General features: G+C 30.4%; 1 protein-coding gene across 3 annotated transcripts in view; it reads right to left on the bottom strand.

The window, feature by feature from the left end:
- The window catches only part of LOC100163710 (beat protein-like), an 86,118-nt gene extending 63,973 nt beyond the window's left edge, over nucleotides 1–22,145 (bottom strand). Inside the window, exons 1-2 of one of the 3 annotated variants that reach the window (XM_008185905.3) lie at nucleotides 21,646–22,145; nucleotides 14,781–14,888 (exon numbers count right to left, since the gene is read on the bottom strand). In XM_008185905.3, coding sequence (XP_008184127.1) covers nucleotides 14,781–14,826 — 46 coding nt within the window. In that variant the 5' untranslated portion in view covers nucleotides 14,827–14,888; nucleotides 21,646–22,145. 3 annotated transcript variants of the gene reach the window in all.
- Between the last annotated feature and the right edge of the window lie 2,401 nt (nucleotides 22,146–24,546).

Genomic DNA, 24,546 nt, shown 5'->3' with positions numbered 1-24,546 from the left:
GATGGTGTTGCGTGGTCTTCGAATAGTTACTATACCGCTGCACGTGAAATGCGTTAGGAACCGCTAGTGTGCGATCGGAGTAAATCAATTATAAATACAAATTGTTTTTTCTCAGTAAACACAATTATTTGGTGTAGAAAGTGAAGCTAAAATACCTAACATGCGGCTTAAATATAACCGTCCGTTTTTCAAGTGAGAAGCTCCCCCATTTTTAACCGTACATTATTAAGAGAATAACTGTTTTGAAAAAATATTGATGTACCTAACTCAAAATTCGAACGAGTAATTTTTCAGTTACTAATATTATGTATATATTAAAAATAATAGTCCTTAAAAATGGTTTTACAAAAATGTAAAATAGATGTAATATTCAGTATTTGTTATACTTGGACCATTTTTATAAATGATAAATATTGATAGATTAATATAAATTATAACTAAAAAAAAGGAGGGTTTTCATTTGAAAAACAGAAGCTTTTACCTCCTCAGGGCACTCCTTAATAGCAAAAAAAAATTTCGAGAATTTTAAAATATGGTTGAGTATTTAAAAATTCCACAAATTGTATTTTGAATAACAGCATTATTAAAGAAGAAAAGTGGGGTAAGCATGCTTGGTGAATATCGTCCCGCGCATCGAAGATGTCGTTGTTTGTCGTTTATTTCTGGTGGTCATATTATATGATATAGTATGGTCGAAAATGACGTTGTTCAGATCGAAATATGTTTTATATTAAAAAAATAAATATACATTCATAATTGTCTCGCCCCCTCAAAGACGTCCACTATATTAGATGACCGGCACTGTTCATCGGATAAATGGCATATAACGCGATAGCCTAACAGATTTAATTTATATCGGACCGGTTAGGTGATCTGCAGAATTTCGTGTAGCGAAAACTCTGGGGATTATGTGTCACAAGAATCGTATATATCACGAAATCTGCGCCATTTATCTATAACACGAAATTCCGATCGGCCCGTTTACGTAGTATGATATTTATGACATCGTATAACCGCCGTATGACTTTGCAGTGACATCGCATTACAATATCGATAATAATATAATACACATTGTCTGCGACGGGATGACGAAACCGTTTCGCGTGTGCATGTGTAGTTACATCGAAAATAATATTATTATGATGCATGTACGAAACGGATCAAAGTCGTATCGCGCACTTCGATTTATTGCCAATATACCATATATACATATTATGTTATAAGTAAACATATGCTGTACTTATATGTTGTACGTGCACTCGTCAATCAAACGTTTCGAGACACAGTGTGCGCGATGGTAATAATAACAATAGTAATAATAATAATTGATAGGTACATTACGGTATGATATCATAATAGAGGAACGCGAGAATTATAATACTAATAATATTTCACTATAATATAATGGTTGATGATTAAGTTACTTGCAAAATGTAAAACATGAACCCGCGTGGATATAATATATGGACGTGATTATAATAATAATATGCGTGTAACCGCGTGGTCGGTCCAAGTGCGGGATTTTTATAAATTAATTATTATATTTAATTATTAAAGAACGTTTTAATGAAACTGTATTAAAAAAAAATAATAATAATATGGTCGGTCCAAATGATCGTTTTGTTGTAAATATAACAATTTTAGTTTTACATTTACGTTTGATATGCATTTACATCATACGTATGCATATCAAAGTGACGCGACTGAATAACATAGTATGCGACGACCATTATGAGTTATGGCGATTAGTCAATTACGTAATCATTTGCATGTAGGTAGGTAACTTTAATAAAATATGTACCTATCTACCAACAGAACTCGAGACAATTATCATTAAACCGTTATTGTCGTAAATACACCCTACATCCATAGAATTTATAAACTATTGAAAAAAATGTAATGAATAGTAAAGAAAATAAATCACTTTTACTGATTGTTAACATTTCAAAAACTTAAAATGAAAATAATAAAAGCTTTTGAGATGATAATATTATGTAAAGGACAGAAAAATTAATATACGACTTTAATATTGCTGGTTCATTTGAGCACACTTTCAATTATTGTTGTGTGTTCACTCATACTTGAAGACGAATCTTAAATGAGTTAAGTCGTTGAGGTTTTCGTATACCAACAAACTATTTTCTTTTCAGCATTACTATAATACGTACTTAACCACTTAAAAAAAATATGCGTAATTGTTTGTTTGTTTGTTTGTGACTCTGTAATATTGACACATCACTTCATTAATAGTTGAACCTTTGCTGAAAATTATAGTCACCATGATGGGCGTATACCTGCCCGAAATTATATTATTTAACTTGTACTCGTCCAGATATACCATGAAAAAATTTACCCCTACAACCGTATTATGTATTACTTGCATACAGTTCGTAAAATTTCTCAACAGTGAAGACGACGACTTCCGTGCACGTGTACAACACGTAAAGTATAATATTGTATTATTACGTTTGCGAAACTCCGTGTAAAGCACATTATTTTATTGTTATTATTATTTCACGAAGAGTGAAGTTAAACAAAAGTGAAAAGTAATACCGACATGGCAATATCGTTTGTATACCTAGGTAGGTACCTATATTATACGTGCACATAATACGACCAAGCGGAATCGATACAAGCGTACGACGCGAAATTTATTTAAAATAATATAATAACTACCTGGGTTTTATTTTTTTCATTACCGCTGGATATGCTTGTTTTTTCTTTTATTGAATGTTTGAAAATATACATAGGTGCCTACCTAATCTGTGTGATATCGGGTGCTTCTATAGTCGGAAATAAGTACAAACGCACTTTTAGGTAGGTATATAGTAATATTGTGTAGGTATAATATTGTATCGCGCCTAAATTAAGTCGTTATTGTTTACGTGACGTTTTAATTATTTGTAAATGATAATGCTTTTCCGTTCTACATAATATCGTAACAACACACAGGTGCACTTAATATGGACTATAAAAATATTTGATCATAGTATTAATAATACAAAAATCAACGCATTAACATAATTGGAACCTTAAGTGCAGTGTACACAATTATATACACGCTATTAAACTTATTACACATTTATTAATTGCAGACGTTGTACGGTAATGTTATAGTATTTTTAACCTAAAATACAACAAGAAAACCATCTGAAGGAAAAATGACATAACATTATGGAGTGATTCTTTTAACACTCGTACACTCATTATAGTTAAATTGTATATTTTTTTTTTTTTTTGAAAATTTAGGATACTTATGTCTTGTAATGGATTGCTTTAACGTCATATTTTGACTTTATATACTTTAACTATGAGATAAAAAGTTAAATGGCGATTTAAAAATTAAAATCTAGTCATTTTTCGGAAAAAAATAAGAGTAGTTAGAAGTTTAAGAATTTCATTTTAAAATATTCCAAATAGAAAATTTCGAATCGAGTCAATATTTTTCAGAATACTATTTACAGCAAAATAGTGAAAATGAATAATATATCATTAAACATTTTATTAAATATTATACAATAATTTTGCGCGAAATTCTTCAATTCTGTGAATATAGGATATATAGGTTACCTATAAAAAAAAATATTCTCTGATAAAAATATAAAACGTCAACTTTCAACTTTGTACTTTTCGTCCCTGTTATGCACTATATCTATAGTCTATCATCTATGTTCAGTATGGCGTATATTATAACAAGAGAAGAATTTCGGCTCAACAAACCCATTTCTCCGCAAAAGTCCTGTTTTTTTTTTCCAGTTGAGAATCCAACAACCCTGAGTTTTTTTCAACAACATCCTTATTGATGAAAAAAAAATAACCCTATTAGAATTAATATATTCAACGTGCTCCCTTTGTTCAATTGAAAGTTGAAACTCTAAATTCATTGCTCTGTGACATATGGATATTACCTATATTATGTAAACTATTTTGTGTGGTATATAATATCTAATGTAACAATACAAAATGTCGTCTCAATGTGAAATGTAATATAATATAATATGATACATATATATAAAATACCATACATGTATATAACATTTAATCTTAACTCGCATATCCCTTTGGTATATAACATATTTTTAAACTGTTTCGTACGAAATTTAGTAAATTTGTCGTGCCGAATCTTGCACAATATGATGCAGACGCAGCACACTGCACATCGAATTAAAGTCGCCCGAAAACGATATCGATAATAATAATATTATGTAAGCTTATAATAATTATAATCGACCAGAGTGTCGAGGTCTTTATGAGGTGAAAAAATACATGATCCATACCTAATATTAGTCTAGGCGCGATAAGGATTATATAATATTATATATACGTATATACCGCAATGACTTTTATAGGTACTAACCATTTAAATTTAGGTAACCATATTATAAATACAACTACCAGTTACCACATAAATTATAATAAATTATGCTTAGGCAAAGGCGTAATATGACATATACTAGAAACAGTATTACCCATACAGTACCTACCTATATTAAGCTAATGGAAATAATCCCGTTTCGTTTGTGTATTAAAAAATAATAATAATGATAAACATTCATATAGATAAGTAGCTACAGGGTTATTCACCAATCATGCTTAACCCTATTTTTCCCTTGACAATCTAAATTTTGATTATTAACATTTTTAAGTTTAGTTTAGGACTATTTTTTCCATTAGGTGTATAGATTTCTTATACCATCATAAAGATCGTCCAGTGGCGATATCGGATATAGACTTGATTTTTTCAGACACGAAACAAATCTATTTTACTGCAAGATATTAAGCAAATGAACTTTTAGAAAATGTTGATATATATATTCTGAATCAAAATTTGAACGAGAATTTTTTGAGTTCCTAAAATCTATAAACAAAGGAAAATATTTTTTAAAAATTGTTTACAACAAATGTATAAATAAATGTAACATTTCTAGTGTTAATTGTACTCGGAACATTTTTACAAGTTACAAAATTATTATGACGAATTAGTACTAATTGTTATAATATTCAGACCATCAAATCCACCATATCCTCCAAACCTATAGGCTATAGGTAATCATCGACCTATATCCTTAGTGTACAAATATAAATAATTCAAATACTATACTCGTTCGAATTTCGATTTAAATATATTATGCATTCAAATATTCAATAGCAGAATCTGCTTAACAATTTACAAAAAAAGAAGGTGGTGTTCATTTGGAAACACAAAGTGCATATAATGCCACCCTGATATAGCAGCACGCATTCCTTAAATAGTATATTAAATTAATAATCCAAGCATTTAAAAATCTGGTCCTCGAGCAGGTATATACTTAAACATTCCAAAAATCAGAATTTAAATAAATGCACTATACCAGAGCGTCCTCGGCGAATTACCTGCCTGTTTACACAGGGTTTTCCAAATTTTGCGGTCATACAAAAACATCAAGTTGGTAGTTCTTACGCCATTTCTACCGTCTTTGGCACGAGACATTTTGGGAAACCCTGCAGTGCACAAGTATGCATGAGAGGCGTAATATATTTATAGTGATTGTATAATATAAAAACTCGTCGCAGCCAGGTCTCTCTTTCAATTTTCCCGCACGTCGACGGATATACAAAGTCAACATCCATTTTCAACACATTATGTCGCGACTGTGAAAAACCGCACCGGTTATATACTATTATACACATACAATGCTAATAATACGGCGGCTGCGAGTGTATATTATTATTAAATCTAAATAGTAACTTTTAATGGGATTCTCACGGGTTTCGGGCTTTCAATCCGACGACGACACCGTCCAAATCGAGTTACATTTCTCCCCGTCGCGGTCGGCCGTGCAACAAAGTCGCGTAAGCATATTGTGATATAATATATATTACATAGGTAGATACGCGTTTATATATTATATTATATTATGACAATCGCCAGAATCGACTGGTACTACGTCTCGCGTAGGTATATTATATCGCGTATTATTATTATTATTATTATTATTATGATCATCATAGGTACGCGCGTTTAAAAAAATCCCAAATCCGCGTTATGATGGATGGCACTCGGAGATACCGCGGGAGCTGTGGAAAATACGTCATTTCTTTTACTGTTTTATCTTTCACTCGTCGATTTATGTGTCACGGAAAATGTAACCGACCAAGAGTGATATGAGCGGTATAGAAAGGAGATTTTTTTTTTCATTTTTTTTTTTTACTCACACGACCTTTTAATGGCTTCGATTTCGGAATGAGACATCACTCGTTTTTCGGAAAAAAAAATACATAAAAACACACAATAACCCATTCCGGATTACCCGGAGGCACACGTATAATACACATGCGCGGTGAAAAACACAAAACATTAATACAGCCAGGGTCGAAGGTTAAAATCGTCCGAAAAAAAAAATATATAAAAATGAAAACTTTTCGGCGGCGGTGCTGCGTCAAAGGCGTAAAGTTTTAATGGAGTTTTGTCTTGGGATGTTATTCGCGGACGGAGGGGAAAAAATGACTATCGGGGAAAAAAATCGGGACACCGGAAGATCTGGTGTACCGCCGGATATCCGTTTTCGTCGTATATATATATAGGCGTGATCGCCTGAACGGCTTTCATTTGGACTTCCATAATAAACTGTGGACCGACAGAAAGGTTGCGCTTTTGTTCATTCGCGACAACAATACAACCCAAAACCGTTGTAGAACATCTGTTTGGTTCCAAAAGTGTTTATCTTTAAATTAAGATAATGAAATATATATGCGTTTTGTCGCCGCCGTCGCCGACCATGCGTATTTATTATAATATTATTACAATAAACGCTATTATACGTATACATTCATCCGGGATATTCATTTAGGAATGAAAAAAAAATAAAACAGATAACGTGGTTAAACAAAACACAATTTTTTTTCCCTTCAATAGACGACGAGCGTACATGTTTCGCTTGCTAAACTTTGATTTTTCTTAAATTACTTATTTAATTCCCGATGTACGTGAAGTGAAAATCCAATTGGGTTTTTCATTGATTTTCACTAATTGTATACCTGGCGACATGACATCGTTTCAATATCGAATCATCATGTCGACGCGTCGTATCACAAAGAATTCATGTTATTTTCATTATGTTAATTGGGTAAATACACAATGGCGCGCGTGTTCGTGTATATTTGCTCCGTTCCAAATCCGTGGACTTTCGATGTTGAAATTTGATTATTTCTTCAACTATATTGCATTGGCAGTTTAGGTTCGACACGTAATATATTTTGGCTATATTTTATTATTTTCGAATTCTGAAATCGAAAAAAGAAAAGAAAACAATGTATATCATATTACCTACGTCGATAACTCTGACTAAAATATAATATTATAACGTACGTATATGAAGTACATATTTTTATTTGAGTGCCTATAGTACCTATAGATGACATTAGAACACACAGTCGGAAAATATATTTTTACGGGCCAGCATAATACCGGTTTTATTTTACAATAACAAAATCGAATTGAAAAATTGAAATATTTTGATAAAACAGTAATCTACCGTTGCGAAACGTATATCGATAGTATAATATAATCTAATAAAACGTGTGATACCGTATAATATAATGTATTCTTTATACGCAATTTACTTGCGATATGTTTAGTCGCAAAAAAATATATAGTGAACCGAGCGCAGTTCGTATATTTCGTTTCCGCCGACGGAAATATAATAAAAAATAAAAACATAATAATATAATATCTGCACATGTATCGTATGAGAATAATAAAAAACTAAGAATATCTACACTACATACAGATACATCGGTACATGTATATGTCTTGTTTCTACTGGATAAAGTTGACATAAGAATGTCGTTATCAATCTGGTATTAGATACGAGGAGACGAGGATTAAACTGTAGGTAACTTTTTTATACGTGTAAATATTTATGTAATTATTTATTGAATAGGTAATTTATTGATTATACATTTTTTTCAATTTTTACTTTAAACGACAGAATCGCAATTTACAACACTTTTAGTGATGAATAATAAAGGACGATGTGTACTGAAAATATGAAACGTACTCACGAGTTTCAAGAAGTATGGCCAATATACAATAAGGCACGAGGTCCATTTTTTGGATAATGTGTTTTTACCGTAATATTAATCCTATAATTAGAATAACAATCACTACAAAACAAAGGTGGGTAAGTGGATGTCGCTCTGCTGTACAGTAGGTTACAAGCGGGTAATGTATAGTATTAAATTTGAATTCAATGATATAATATCACTGTACAAGCAGGGCCGTATTTACAATTTTGCGCCGCGGGTGCACAAAATTTTTTTCCGCCCTTTATGGACACATTTTAATATTTTACCAAAAAAAAATAAAAAAAAAACGTTAAATTCGTAGTACCTAAAAATTATCATCAATGAGTGTCCCGCCCGTCACCCCCTAAAATTTGTCGCTGGGGGCACGTGAACCCCGTTGCCCCTACCCAAGAACGGCCCTGTGTATAAGAAAAACGATTCTGAGCGGAGATGGTATGTCAGTCTAGGTATAAGATATATTATATACTTATCTATGGTATTAAAAAAAAAAAATTGACCAATAATAGGTATCTATAATAAATTTCAAATTAATCATATCACAATATCCATTAGGTACTTATAACACGTTATACATCAACTACAAATCGTAGTACTATCATAGATACATAACAGTATACTTTAGAAGTTTCAAGTACCCACGAATAATATTATACAATCAAAACAAAATAACTAAAATAGTTATTCTAGGTTTTTTAATATGTAATTTCGTCCAAATTTGAACTTAAAATGACTATAAAAATAAACTGTGCTTACGTATTTTTTAGATTTTTTGGTAACAGAATTAACTACTTACGTGGAATCTTGTTTTAAATTTTCAATTCTTTGATATAAAAGTTGAACATTTTATACATTTTTAACTACAAAATAATTTAAATAATTTAAATTTGATAAATTTTGTCAAAATTCGATCTTTAAATGCTTATAAAAAAAAATTATGCCAATTTATTTTTAATATTTTACAACTGCTATTGTAACAATATATCAGGAACGTTGTATTAAATTTTTACACTTTTTAGCCAAACAGATAAAACTTAATAGATATTTTTAAAACTAAAAAAATTGAAAACTGACAATATCCGTAAACAGCTCAAAAAAAGTCAAATTATGTTCAATATTTTATCGTGTATAGAGAATTCTAATATAAACATTCAGTGAAATTTTCAAGAATCTACAGTCATTGGTTTTTCAATTACAACAAAATAAGAAAATCGTTATACCTATGAGAAATCGAGTGAATATCAAATGTTGTAAAAACATGAATTTCAAACGCTCATAAAAATTTAATTTTACTTTCTTGTAGACATTTTTTTTTTTTGAAAAAGGTAGACAAACATATGAGGAATCTTGTATTACATTTTTAAATCTTAAATTCAAAAAGAAAATTTTTTATGAATCTCTAACTCAAAATAATTTGGAAATTTTTGTCATTTTTACGTATTTTGTAAATATTTGAACTTCAGATGCTTATAAAAAAAAATTGTGACTATGGATTTTTAATTTTTTTCATCTGCCTTTGAAAGAATTTAATAGGAACCTTCTATTAAATTTTCAAGCTTTTTAACCAAATAATAATAATTTATTGATATTTATAGAAAAAAAAAAATAAGAAAAATAGAAATTGAAAATGTCCGTAAACAGCTCAAAATATTTGGAAAATATTACGGTGTATAGAAAATGCTGATATAAACATTCATTAATTTTATAAAATTCATAAGAGTTGCACCAAAAACCAAAATCGATATTTTCGAAAACAGATTTTGTGTAAAAATTCTCGTTTTTCCTTAATTTTTCTTTTGTTTTTCACGGCGCTTTTGAAAATCACTGGAAAATGTTCACTTTTCCTATTAGAAAAGATACTGTTGAAGAAAATCCAAGCACTTTTACTATCCTAAAAGATGATGACAGACACAAAATAAATTTAAAAAAAAAAAAACATCATTGTAAAATCATTACATTTATCGTTCCACTCAGAATCTAAAAGGGAGTGTTCACAACACTTGTGAGTACGTACGGATAAAGTAAAACTTTTTTACAGAGGGTACGATAAAAAACCGTCACGACACACGTTTCTATGACGTCGTTGAACAATGTTAACCAATATCAGTTATATTTATATAATTTACAATGAGTTATTTTTATCGTCAATACATTTATTATACAACGGACTATACCGTCCTAATGTTACTAATAGATCATACTCCACCGCGATTCCGATATCGTTTGTATAATCGCTAATTTCCGGGAACCGGTCCCCACCGGTCGACGCACACACATTACATTAAACGCTAATGACGTCATGGACCATGGTAACATTCTCGGTGTCGCACAAATTAACAGAATGACCCCCATCCATAAGACATATAGGTACATGTCAATATAATATTATAATGTATACACATCCCACATAGATACACGTGTATTGTACCTACGTTCACTCGGTATATTCCGTCATCGTATTATAGGCTTGTGCGATAAAATTATTATAAAGAGACGACGGAGAGTAAAAAGAAAAAACAGGCGAGATCCGATGGATATTTCCGGACGCGCGAGCGGTGACACGTTTCACCGGCTAGTGCGTGTTATTACAGCGACAGACAATTTTTATTTTTTTTTTGCTCATCCCCAAACCGTTTCCGTGCCTTGGGCCACTACATAATCGTACGCGTACAATATCATAATATTATTATTATTATTATATATATTTATATCGTCGAGGAGTCGAAAAGAATGAAATCCTCCTGCCGTTCCTATACATCCGCAGCACATGATCGTATATAATATTATACCTATACGGCTATACCTATATGTATATATCATAGGAATCGCGCCAAATCGTATCGAAAAATAAGCCGACGACATCCGCCTATTCGTTATAATATTATACGCATGTCCCGATACATATATACCATAATAATAAAATATTGTATAGGAGAAATCATTTATTGCTATAGCTCTCGTCGGTCGTCCAATCGTCGCTCCGATATAATAATATGTACCCATACGGACACAACGTGTCATAAAAATGTGTACCACGTATATATAAATAATATGACGTTTTGTTTATATATAATATATAGATTGTGTTCGGAGCTTACACTTCGTTATTGTTTCGAGAACAATAACACAGTATTATTATATGTTATATTGATCTGTCCACCTTGTGCCGTGGCCAATACCGTCTTATTGCTCCAGTGATCAATGACCATATTGTAGTTTTTGTCTTGTTTTTACCGCAGCAGTTATTATATAGATATGTATACGTGTGTGTGTGTGTGATCTATAAAATCCCCAAATATGAACTTTAAACTACGTTATACGATACTGTTATAATAGTGTACCACGAAAGTAACTTATTGTGGCTATCAACTAAATCGACTTAACCGAGAAACCGTTTTTAACAAAAGATGATTGTTCATTTGCAACGTTATTGTAGAAAAAACTTTCAGTCCAAATAATATGTGTGAGGAACGATATTGGTATTGTTATGATTAAATGACGTTTGGTATCAATGGAATTTATTCAAAGATTTTCATCAATAAAAATTAAATTTTAATTTTGACCAGTGATTATATACAGGGTGATTCATCAAGTATGATACCATTTTTTTCATTTAATTATTTGTTAAAAATCTGATTTTTGAGTAAACAAATCTCAGGAATTTTAAAATATTATGGCCATTGAATATATTCGAAAATGTCAAATATCATAATTTTTAATAATTTCATTATTAAATGAAAAAATGGTGGTGAACATGTTTGGTGTGCTATATATTATATTATGTATCGCCCTAACCTAATACAGTTAAGACCTTGACAAGAACTGTGTACAACGAATAACAAAAATTTTATTTCATTGCGTCATAATATTATTTTCAATGAATATAGTGGTCGGGAGGTCATAAGTTTTTGCAAATTAAGAGAATCTAGTTCGAAGTGTTGCTTTTGAGGACCGTGAAAAAATAGTAATGATATGATAAATATGCATACACGTTGATTCAGATAAGAATATTTCATATTGAAAAAAAACTCAATTTATAATACTCTGTATATCTTGTGTATCCTATTAGTCCTTGTGTCATTTGATTCAAGTGAAACGCACAGAAATTCTAGTGCACACAGTGATATTATTATATTTAATAATTCAGTAGAAACATTTCGAAATTATTACTACCCAAAATTTTTCACAATTTCACTTGTGTATAGTACGAGAAAAGGATAAATTGCTTTCAATTGTCAGTGTTGTCAAGTTTCCAATGTGAAAATGATATATTAATATTATACCATGTACAGCGTACCAAAAATATTTTTTAGAATAACTGTTGTCTGAGTAGTTATAATCATAATATAATATGTTAACTTGATAAAACTAACTATAATTATTACAAACAACATAATATTCTAACCAAAATTATTGAAAGTATCGACATTTTTATATCTAAAAAAAGGAAACATTCCTTAGCCGGTATTCAATAGCATAATACAATATTGTATTGAAATTATGTTGTACATTCGAATAAATAAAATACGTGAGAGAGCATCTTTTACAGTTTTGCTTTATACCAAAGTTTTAACAATATTGGAACGATACTATAGAGCTAAGAATGTATTGTCTTTTCAATGCACATTCAAGACGAACGCAACTTTTTAAAACACCAAACTATGCTGAAAATACACTTTTTAATATTATACACAAACGACAAAAAGATTGTAAAAAACAATTTTTCTTAGACAGAATTTTTCTTAAGAACCGTTGGAGCCACTAATACGTTTATCACTTTATTGATATATTTTTTCTATTCATTTTAATGTCTGAATGCCTTATGACCACAATATTATTATATTTTATCCTGCATGGATATTAAGTATTTATATTTATATTATCGATATCTTATTTTTAATGGAATTTCAAACAAAATGTACACATTATTTTTTAGTGCTCGTACGATATTATTAATTATTATTTTAACGAATGCCATTCTACACTACATACACTGTCAAGTATGTAAAAATATAATTTACATAAATCCTTCACATTTTCCAATGATATTGTGTATATGTCTTCGGGAAAAGTTTTGTCGGACAAATAAATATACTATCATACAATATTGTTGGACGTAACAAGCACAAAATAATATTATAGGGTGCAATTTATTTGATAATTTTTGCAAATGCAACGGCACACTTTCGGCGACGCATTGGTGCTGTTGATGAAACTACACCGTTTCGTCCGTTCGACGACGGCCATGCATGCGTGATTTAGTGTGATATAGTTGCTCGAAATTTTGCGACGGAATGTCACATTAAATATGAATATACGTTCAACGAGAGACGCGTCTTTGTACAGACTCGCCAGGCTTTTGCAAATAAGTCAGGTGTGTCTATTTAAATTATATACATCTTTAATGTTTTACAAATTCGATTCAATTTGTAAATTCACTCTCGACATTTGTCATCGCATTTTAAAAATCCTGCGTTTCATAATATTATTCTACTCGGGATGTATATAATACAACTAACTGTTATTACTGCGATAAACACACATTAACATTTTTTAAAATAACTCATAGTAGTATTTTTTATATACATACAGTATATAATACAACACTGAAGAACCTAAAATAATACGGATTGCTATATTATATTATACGGCGTCAAAAATGGATACACTAAAACATTTCAAAACATTTATCTCAGTTTGCAGACAAGTATTATTTTTTTTTACGGTCGCACTAATAACCTTCTACGCGGGGGGTCTCCTTATCCTTATGTAGTGATTGATGCCGTCGAAACCATTTTCGGTCTTTTTTTAAACTCAACTCATCTTTAACACCACAAATCAATCGAACATGGGCCGGGTAAATAATTCCTATATAATAACAACTCTCGTTTGAATTAATATAATACCTACGTCAATATTCCTTCTTTATTCGTATAAGACGATCCTGAACTCTAAACTATTCCGCGCAATATTAATACTTTTAAACACCCAATAATTTATGGAAAAACGTCTCTTCTTGTTATCAATTTACATTTTACAATATTTACATATCACTCTCCAATAATATTAAAAACCCCATCTCCTCTGCAGTAATACATTTTCTCGAATAAGTATACAAATTAACACATTTTTTTCAACTGAAACTAATTTATTTTATTTATCATTATTTTATATGGAATGTATTTCTTGTGTATTTTTAATATTCAAAAAACTTCAAAACAAACTTACAGTTGTTGTTTTTACCTCTGAGTCTACTTAACTTCCGGTTTACATTTTCAACTAAACTCGAAATTTGTTATACTTATTAACTGTAAAGAAGAATGTAGACATATATTTTATTATGACGCTAAAATTAAAAGAAAAGTTTTCTTATTAATTATTATTTAGAAACAAAAATTGCTTTCCTATAATATGTAAGATAATGTAGGAATAGTTTTGGAAATGCCTAATGCGATGTATGAATAATTCATATGAATATTAAATTAAAAACTTGAATAGTCTGAACAATTTTTGATAATTATTTCAGTAATTATATTCTGTGATTCTCATCATTTATTTTGTATCAAATATCAAAATATTATTTATACCAAACAATATTGTCATAAATAAATTTGATATAATACAACATCGAATATTCTAAACGAGTATTTTTGTTGAATGTGTGGTGATACATAATATTTCATTTAACATATTTGTATATAAATAAAATCACTTACATGTCCAAATGTAAAACGATGAAATAATTAACATGAAAAACCACATGATTTTTTCAGTTAAATATGATCCTTCAAAATTGATTATCCTTTGAATAATTTGTGAATATCCTAAAAAAAAAATAAGACCATATTATTAATATTTATCAACTTTGCATTAAGTATTTGTAATTTTCAAATAAATGCTAAGTTGACTAAAAAGCCATTATTTTATTATATTTTTTAAAAAAAAAAGTAGGGCAAAATGGAAAAAATGGGAATTATCACACAAAACTAGTTTTCAACAAAAACGATTTTCTTATTTCGTTGTATTTCAACATGTTTCTATTGAAATTCTCTATACATATGGTGTTATTTTCAAAATATTTCGACAGTTTCGTTTTATCCTTTCCCTGGAAATTATCCTATGGAAATTAAGTTTAGTTACATACATACAAAATAAAAATTTGAAAAAAATAAATTTTTATGTGTCTCCAATTTCAGTTCAGAGATAACGGATAGTAAGAAGACGAACTATCATTATTGTAATTGTTTATGAGACTATAAATTGGTAGCTAGCTATGGCTCTGGTCACACACACGATTATAGGAAAAAAAATTCTAGTGAGCTACAAGTATAAATTCATTATTTATATGAGCTACAAAAATTGTACGAACAATATAATATAAAATTACATATTATTTTATTTTTTATTGTTCCTGACTAACATTGACGACATTGTCCGCAATTAGTTACAATTTTCTTTTTGTTAAATTAGGATATCACAGTTTTGTTATATTTAAGAACTTTAAATTATGTGTGGTGGTGTTCGCAGGCTAATTTGAGGCTTTCCAGTTTATCTGCGTATTGGAGACATTATGTGAATTTATGGCTGTCCAAATTTTCAGTTCCATAAGAATTGCACTTTTGTTTTTCTTCTTATGTCATGAGGTATCTGTGTGTAAAACGGGTGTGGCTGATGCGGAGTCTGTTGATAATTACCTTATCCCTTTTGTTCAGAGGGAGGTTAGGCCAGCCGAAAATAGTGTTTTTGATTTTTCTTTATTTAGTGTTCCGATTGAAATATTGAACCAGTGTGTCTGCTATTTGATTTGGGCGACTTCTTTGATTTGGATTTTTGAATCTGCATAAGTTGTCATATCAAGTTTTGTAGTCGTTATCTGTGGATATTACTGCTTTCTCAGCTTCTTGATCTGTTTTATCGTTCCCTTCAATGTTGCTGTGTCCAGGAATCTAAATTAGAGATATGTTGATTTCTCTGGTTCTTGATTGGTTCTTGATTGATTTTTTTTTACTATTGCATATTTTTTAATTTTTTACCACAAATTATTATATTTTTTAAACTAAATTAATTAGACATAAAAAACAATAAATTGTATTAGGAAAAAATTATTTAGAATTGTATTTTAATTTAAAACTTTAACATATTTTTTTAATTTTTCTTAGTACATATTTTTTATTTTATACTACATATTTTGGAAATTTTAATTACATATATATGTACATATTTTTGGTTTTTTATTGCATATAAATCCCAGCCCTATTTATTATAGACCCGTGGCTAACGACCACGACTGGGCACTGGCAAAGAACGAAAAACAATATTGTGATATCAACAAACACGGTTCGGTAAAATAATTTAAAACGAACACTGTAATACGTATCTACCAACATTTTTTTGATTTAAAAAAAGTTTATTCGTATCGACAAATAAAAGGCTGTAGGTGGTAGGTACATATACTACCGACATAATAATATTACTTATTTTACGCAGGACGAAACACTACGAGCTAATAAAAAGTTAATTTTTGTAATAGATGGTCGGCCGCGTTGGAAAAAGTTTTAATACCAGCGATTCGCTATCGTTCGGTACCTCGTCAATTTGTAGGTAGGTAGGTACCTATATAATATAATATGTTACTGTGTAGGTAGGTATGAGAAATAAGTTTTCGAACCACCGGGTTGATCATGCGTATACTGCCGTATAGTTTTGCGGTATCTTGTGAGACAATAATAAAAGTATTTCGAGTACGAGTTTGTTTACAATAATCACAATATTGTTTAAATATTTAAAAAAATTAATATCGGAGTTTGTTGAAATTGAGTAACACGTCGTTATTGTACGTTGAAGGTACATTGTTTTAATTAATGACCTTTTCGATACTCATTAGGATAATGATACCAAATCGTCGCGGTCGTGCAAATGTTATTCGTGACCTAAAATTTAACAAACCGTTGTGGTATGGACACGCAATTTTTTTAATTCATTACACATTGATTATTGAATTCACTGGACTATTTTTGTCCAATGTACAAAAATTATGTAATGACAGATGAGTGGTAGTTAGCCGTTAAACACTCAAACTGCATTCGTATTATTACAGTATTGATAAATTAGGTAAAATAAACATGTATGTTGCCTTAGGTAGGCCTCCATTACGAACATTATAATATAGGTAATAATTGGTTGTAACAATACGTAACTTTTATTAGTTTATTTTCCTTAGAAAATCCTATAAAAAAATTAATGGTGCGTATATTTAAGCTACAAAAATAAAAAAAAATACCTAATAACTAACTGTTAATTTTTTGTTAGGTTAAAAGCTGTAATATTTTAAGACAAGAAATTTCATAGTTAGGTAACTAAAAATATTTGACTAAAAAGCTTTTAACGTTAAACCTATGTAGTCTTAAAGCCGTTTCACTCTTGTCATTCCCCATTAAGTAGGTAACGGTATTATAGATTAAAAAAAACTACCCACGTAAAATAAAAATCATTTTATTTTGTTCGAAATGTAATATAAAATATGAACATTAATGGTTTTCGATATTGTCGTTACGCGTTCCTATACTATAATAACACATTGTTTTACAACAGTACATCTATATAGGTATCTTAAAGCATAATGATAATTAAAAACTTTTGATTCCGGATTGAGTGGGAGACTGATAAGTAAAGTTAATGGTCTTACTGTAATAATGATATTATTATATGAGCACAACTCTTCCACTTACCGTATTAAACATTTACAAAAGTTAAATGTCCAATTATTTTCGTTTTAAAAATTATATGTTTGTGGTTGATGCGTGACACATCCGTGACCGTAACATACCGATATTGCTTATTATTATTATATAAAATAGAGAAACAATCCATGTATAATGCATGAAAATTCAATATAATAATGTTTGCACAATATATTAAACTATAAGGGGGTGTTTACTTAATAACTGGAATATTATTTGAACGGGTTTAAAACTAAATCTACGGATAGGTATTATAGTAGGTATACTTAGAAATAACTGCAGTAATATAATAATCCACGTGGATAAAATGTCGATTAGGTGTATGCAAACTGCAGACATGAGTCCTGGACACGACGAGCACATAATATTTTAATGTATTAATGTATTGATGTAGAACAAAAATTTATATAATCTAATCGAGACCAATTTTTTATAGTCAGATCAGAGTTTGTAGAGTCGAATTAATCTGATTTTGTTTTACCTTTAAATCTACGTGTTTTCGCGAATACCTACCTATAATATAATGAATGGTTATCATCTAGTTGAAACATTAGTCAGAAGCTGATGATTCAAAGTTACGAAAAATTTTAACGGTCCACAAGCACTTCTTTTCAATTAATTCATTAGATATCATACGTATTATAACGCTGAAAGAATTCCTGATCAATTAGCGTTCTTTTTTTTTTCGGGATTCACATCATGTTTACGTTATCATTATTATTTTTTTTTTTTGTCGTAGTGTCCGTTTTCTTTTGTCTCGTTATGTTCTGTGTTGTTATACAATAGAAACATTCACATTGACTAAAACTACACACACGGCTTTTATTATGTTGTTTTTTTTTTGTGTGAAATTGCAACGAGAGTGTATACAAAATACAATAGAATTCGGGACTAACACACATTTTAAACAAATCCTGTTGGAGCATAATTCTGTTTATTAATACTCATACAGTCGCGTATGCCGCATGAGTGTAATAAATTATAATTGATTAACAACTAACTAAAAACTTACACTATTTCGAAAATATTCCGCTGTTGTTTGTGCATGTTCAAATCATTTAACGTACAATTTGATCGACACTTGAGTTTATAAGAATTAATAATTATTTCAATTTATTACTTTTAATCAGCCAAAATTATAATAATATAATAAACTATACATACAAATTAAATTTGTATATTATGTATGAGTTGACAAAGTTAATTTATACTAAAACGATACAACAATAAACACTATTCACAGCTTCGGTCAATTATGTTAGTTATAAGAAACATGCCAAATGGCAAATGCAGCGTTCAAAATTAAAATTGTCAATGTTGATGTTATTTAATAAGTTGACAATTACTTGTAATTTAAACAACTATTACAAGAGATTAAAATATTTAAACTAACCCTCAACACTAACTTTCTATAAAGATACTTTCTTTCTTTTAAGCAGCTAAAACGCTTCCAGCATCACGGATAATGTATTTCAATATACTAACCGATGTTTCATTATGCTCATAGTTTTCATTTTCTGTTCCAAAGTATCGTGATTTACTTTTAATTATTTGTACTCAAATTGTTCTCAAGTATCGTTGAGATGTCTGATTAAGTCAATATTATGCTCACAACAATTATTTTAACAGCTTGATTTTATTTGACTACGCTATCATCGTAATAATAGTTTTAGTTTTAATTAATCACGTAGGTACCTCTACAGCTTAAACGAATTACAAATAAATGTTGAACAAAAATCTAATTTGGTTTAACGATGCTTTGATGGAATTTTCTCTCCGATAACATTTTAAGTCATAAGGAAATTAATACTGCAGGATTAATAAATCCAAAATAAATAGTTTGAAAGCAAATGCATTAAAAATTATTAAATGTGTATCGTACTAAACCATATTTAAATACTGTTGGAACTTGGAACGTTATGACTTATGTAAGTGATCATCAGACATTTCATTGTACGACAAAATTGTTATTGACTAGTATATAATATCATTGATTATAGAATATAATTATGTCTATTCTATAATCAATGACAATATTAATCATACATTATTATAGTATGTTTAAAAATGTATTATGTGCACAACATTTTACGTAATATCTGCCGAAACAAAATGTTAATAACTATTTGTCAACTAAGACGTAGGAACCATAAAATCAAGAACATCGATAATTTAAAGGATTTTATTATGTTTTGGTATTATCTAAGATACACATTTTGTTCTTTATTACATGTTAGATAGTTATTTTTCAACTAAGACGTATGTACCATAAAATCAAGATTATCGATAATTTAAGGGATATTTTTTGGTGTTGTCAAAGATATATAATTTGTTCTTTATTACATAGTTTACACTATTATAATTTACTCGTTTTTTTTTTAATATAGGTAATGCACAATTTGAATATTTATTAATATTTAAGTCAATGCTAGAATTATTACCTAATATTTTTACAACAAAAGTATGTAGGGCATTTAAATTATTTTGAAATTCAGTGCCTATTTGTTTTCGTCACAAAATTCTGAAAGGGTACGCAACATGCAATTTATGGTGCACATTATGTATGTGTTTTCAAAACAGGTCACTTAAATACGGCCGTATCTATATGTTTAAAAAAAATTCATTGTTTTACATGCCCTACATACTACAATATAGGTTTGGCTCTATGTATGTTATAATACTTAAACTTGAATTATCATTTTAAACTGTACAGAGGTATTTCCACCAAATGCATTCAATTTTCAATAACGATTGAACAATGCATTATGTTTTTAAACAATAATTGTAATAACAGTAATGACAATACTCGTAATAATAATGAGGGCAATCGGATTTAATATTTTCAAACCAAATACAAAGTTTTGGGCTCAAATCACGTACGTCACGTTTATAAAGGCATGCTTTTCTCCCTCGATACAATGATAAATGATACAAGACCCCACAGAGTAATAATAATTATAACAATACATCCAACTACGTGTTTTGTATATTATCATTCTCTGTCACAGTCTATACTACATTTTTTTTCCAAATAGACAAAGCATACCGTTTTAGCCATGATTACTTTTTTAATTTACGTGAGTCAATTGAAACGTAAATAATAAACGCATAATATTATTTGAAGCGAATGTTTTAATGTACTAATATTATATTATATCCGTCTTCTATGCGTACAATAATAGAAACAAAGATCTTGAACCTAAACTAAAACTTAACACGTTTTTGCAAGATTTTTAATTTCGAATTAGTACATCGAACGAGTCGTCTCGCAAATCTATATATGACTATACCCAGAGTATTCATTCCCTCGAATCAGCTGCCAAACACCGAAATATAATAATTTACATAAATAATTATGGAATAACGGGTATAAAAAAGTTATAAGACATCGCGGATCTTACAAAATATTGTTTAACGGTAAACTTAAGCCCATAATAGCCGAGACAGTAAGACGTGAGATGAAATCTCTCAATACACATAGGTACAGTTTTCGTGAGAGAAAAAAAGAGTCCGTAAGTCTGCTCGACACATATACGAGTACCTATTGTACTATGGTCGCGGAGGTTCCCTAACGTTTTTGATTCACGCCTTGCAGAAAATAGAACATCTTCCGAGACCCCCCATCGAAAAGTCTTACGTAATAATATAAAATGAAAAAGGTAAAAAATGTTTAACTTAATTAAATCATTGTTTTGTGTATTATATTTTGTATGACGTGTATGACAAACGGCGATAAGTTATTTGGTTATTTTGTAAATTACATGAAAAAAAAAATCGACTGCAACGTTTTTGTCGTGAACACGTAATATGTAGTTATAGCTATTGTTTTCCGTGTACTCACAAGTTTTGAAATCATACAGTCGCATTGTATAGGTTTTTTCCACACGTGTCCTATATTTAATAAAACCGAGGAAGCGTGGTTTTTACTTTATAAGAAAAACAAACCACGCAGTCTGCACTCGGCTGCTGCTGCTGCAGTGGTCGGCACGTGAAATTATAGCGGTCTGGCCCTATCGTTACGATGCACTGCGGTATTGTGGCCGATGGCACCCGTGCAATAGTGTTATATAGTTTTTATCACTGAACAAAAGTTCAAACCTCGTCGAACAACAACTCCTCCATCGGAAACGCGCGGAATCGTTTTCTGCGACAGGCGAACGACGTGCGGACCGCCACGGAACGGACGAAAAAAATAAAAACACCGTTGTCTTATAAGGGAGCGAGCGAGAGTGATGATAATAATAATATTACTGTTGAGGAGATCGCGAGACGGTGGACACACTCTGGTCACCGGTGGACCACACTCGCGCTCGACCGGTGCGTACGTTACGACTGCAGAGGGCGGCTGTCGAAAACTCGGCGAACGCGAGCACATGGTCTCGGGGCTGTACGCCTCGCGCTCGGGCATGCGCCCCACGAGACCCCTCGGCTGTGGGGTCGGCACGAATATTATTATCCGACCATAAACGCGCATAGTATATTATTATTATGATATTATATGTAACGTGCAGTATTATAATACGCGGGTACGTGCGAATATAATATTTTGCTCGTCCTTAGGATTGATATACTATAATAATATGTCCTGTATATATAGATTGTGTTGTTATACAGTATATATAATATATAATATATGACAGTAAGTACCGGTGTTTACGATGCGCTAGAGGACAAGGGAGGGGGGAGAAAGATCTTTTCGTTTTTGTTCCAGTGTTTCCGCCCCGCATTCGGCCAATGATTGGCCGTCGATCATTCTAGGCTCGGATATTTTTTTGAAAGATTCTTTGGACTTGTCGTAAAAAAATAATACATTTTGATAATACAATACACTCTTAAACGATGTAAATTTAAAAAACAAAATCGTGGCTTACACTCATTACTTATTCAAATTGGGACGTTTTTTTTAAATATTTAAATACACTTAAATTATTAGTTCGTAAGTAGATAAAGCGATGATCATAAATAAACTGAATTCGCGCAGAGACGGATTTCGCTATAATATTATACGTCGCTGCCCGCGCGACTGGTGCACTTCTATAGAACAACAGACTATAGCAGACAAAAAACTTGAAAGAAAATAATATAACCACCGCCACTGATAACCACTGTCGTGGTAATCGAGTGACGGGCTATATTATGTGATAGGTCATGATAATATATACCTGCGCGTATATTATATGGTTCGGGTGGGCGATTAGTGGTAGGGAAAATCTGCGGCGTAATTGAAAAATTTAAATGCAAAATCCTGGGTTCCCGAGCAGGACGGCGAAATATTATATTATACACTTTCCGAGCTGCTTATGCATATTACAATAATGCGTATAATATATATATAGGCAGGTCATTGTCATTGCCATTTCTTTTTATAATAATTTTATTATAATGAACGGACGACCCTCCCAGGTGATAAATGTTTGTTTAGAATTACAACAAATTGTATATATAAGCCCCTTTGTTGGTAGATTTGGATGAAGTCCCATTGGAGCGAGAGGTATATCAAAATATACAGAGAGAGTGAGAGAGAGACAGCAAGACAGGTTAGTCCTAAATGCAATTTAGTGCATCATATACTTTTATTTTAATAAACTATTATTAAATTTGAGTGTTTTGGATTGTATACTAGAAGAGTGGTGTGCGTAACGCCGTTCACCACACTATTATTATTAATATTATAAACAAAGTTTCTTCTCGAAAAGAAAACTCGTAGTTTTGTAATTCTATATAACTACTAAGAACAACAACTTAAAATATTTTCATCGTGTTGATAAACATATGCAGTAAACAAGTTTTAAAATATTCATATACCATATGGTTTTATTATTACTTATTAGTTATTAATAAACCTTTTCGGTTTTTAAAAAACATTTTAAGTCGATTAACACCATATGTGTTAGGATAATGTTAATAGACAAATATCAGTTAGTATACCAACTTAAAAGTTAAAATATCATAAAATGTCCACTCTCTAACACTATAAGTAAAAAAATTAAATTATATCCGATTTCGAGCACTATAGTTGTGTTATTTTCTTTTTCGTATATAAATATAATATATATATATGTTTGGTCTCTAGATCATTTCAATGTCAGACTAGCCGTACATTAATTACGTCACATTTAATTTAAAAAAATTATATTTGTGCAAGCAAAATCGTTCTACAAATGTATGTTCTTATAAGTAAAAGGAAGGGGTGAGCAGAACAACAACTATAATATTAATAATAATAATAATAACATAAGTTATTAACTTAAGGTTTTTTTTCCGTGTAGAATAATAAACAAATAAATATCATGCTTGTTGTATGACCCAGAATGGTCAGAATATCGTTATTTTAATGTACCAAATACTGCTGATAAAACTTAACAATTATCTAATGGTCTTCCTTATGACTTGCGTTTCATGATATATCACTTAAATATAGGGTACAGAAATGTAAACGTCTTGTTAACTAAGTGTTCGTCCTCGTTTTATAATGATTGAACTTAAATTCTCGGAAGAGGAAATCTTCTGCGGCTCAAGTCTGAACTTTGAATAAAATTTAATAGCCGCTGAAAAACTGAATGAATAAAATGTTGAATGGACTTTTCAATGATATGCACTGGACTAACGTGGCTGAAGAACTTCATGTTGATCAGAGAAACGAGTACACAAATGGTGATCATGGTATCATTAGTAATCGAACTCTTCTTAAATGACCTCAACATAGTAATATTAATATTATCATCCCTGATCAGGATCTAAA

Source organism: Acyrthosiphon pisum, chromosome A2 (genome assembly GCF_005508785.2).
Source record: "Acyrthosiphon pisum isolate AL4f chromosome A2, pea_aphid_22Mar2018_4r6ur, whole genome shotgun sequence".
Classification (NCBI taxonomy): Eukaryota; Metazoa; Arthropoda; class Insecta; order Hemiptera; family Aphididae; genus Acyrthosiphon; species Acyrthosiphon pisum.
The sequence above is the reverse complement of the archived record's forward strand: the minus strand, read 5'-3'. Positions and strand labels throughout refer to the sequence as shown.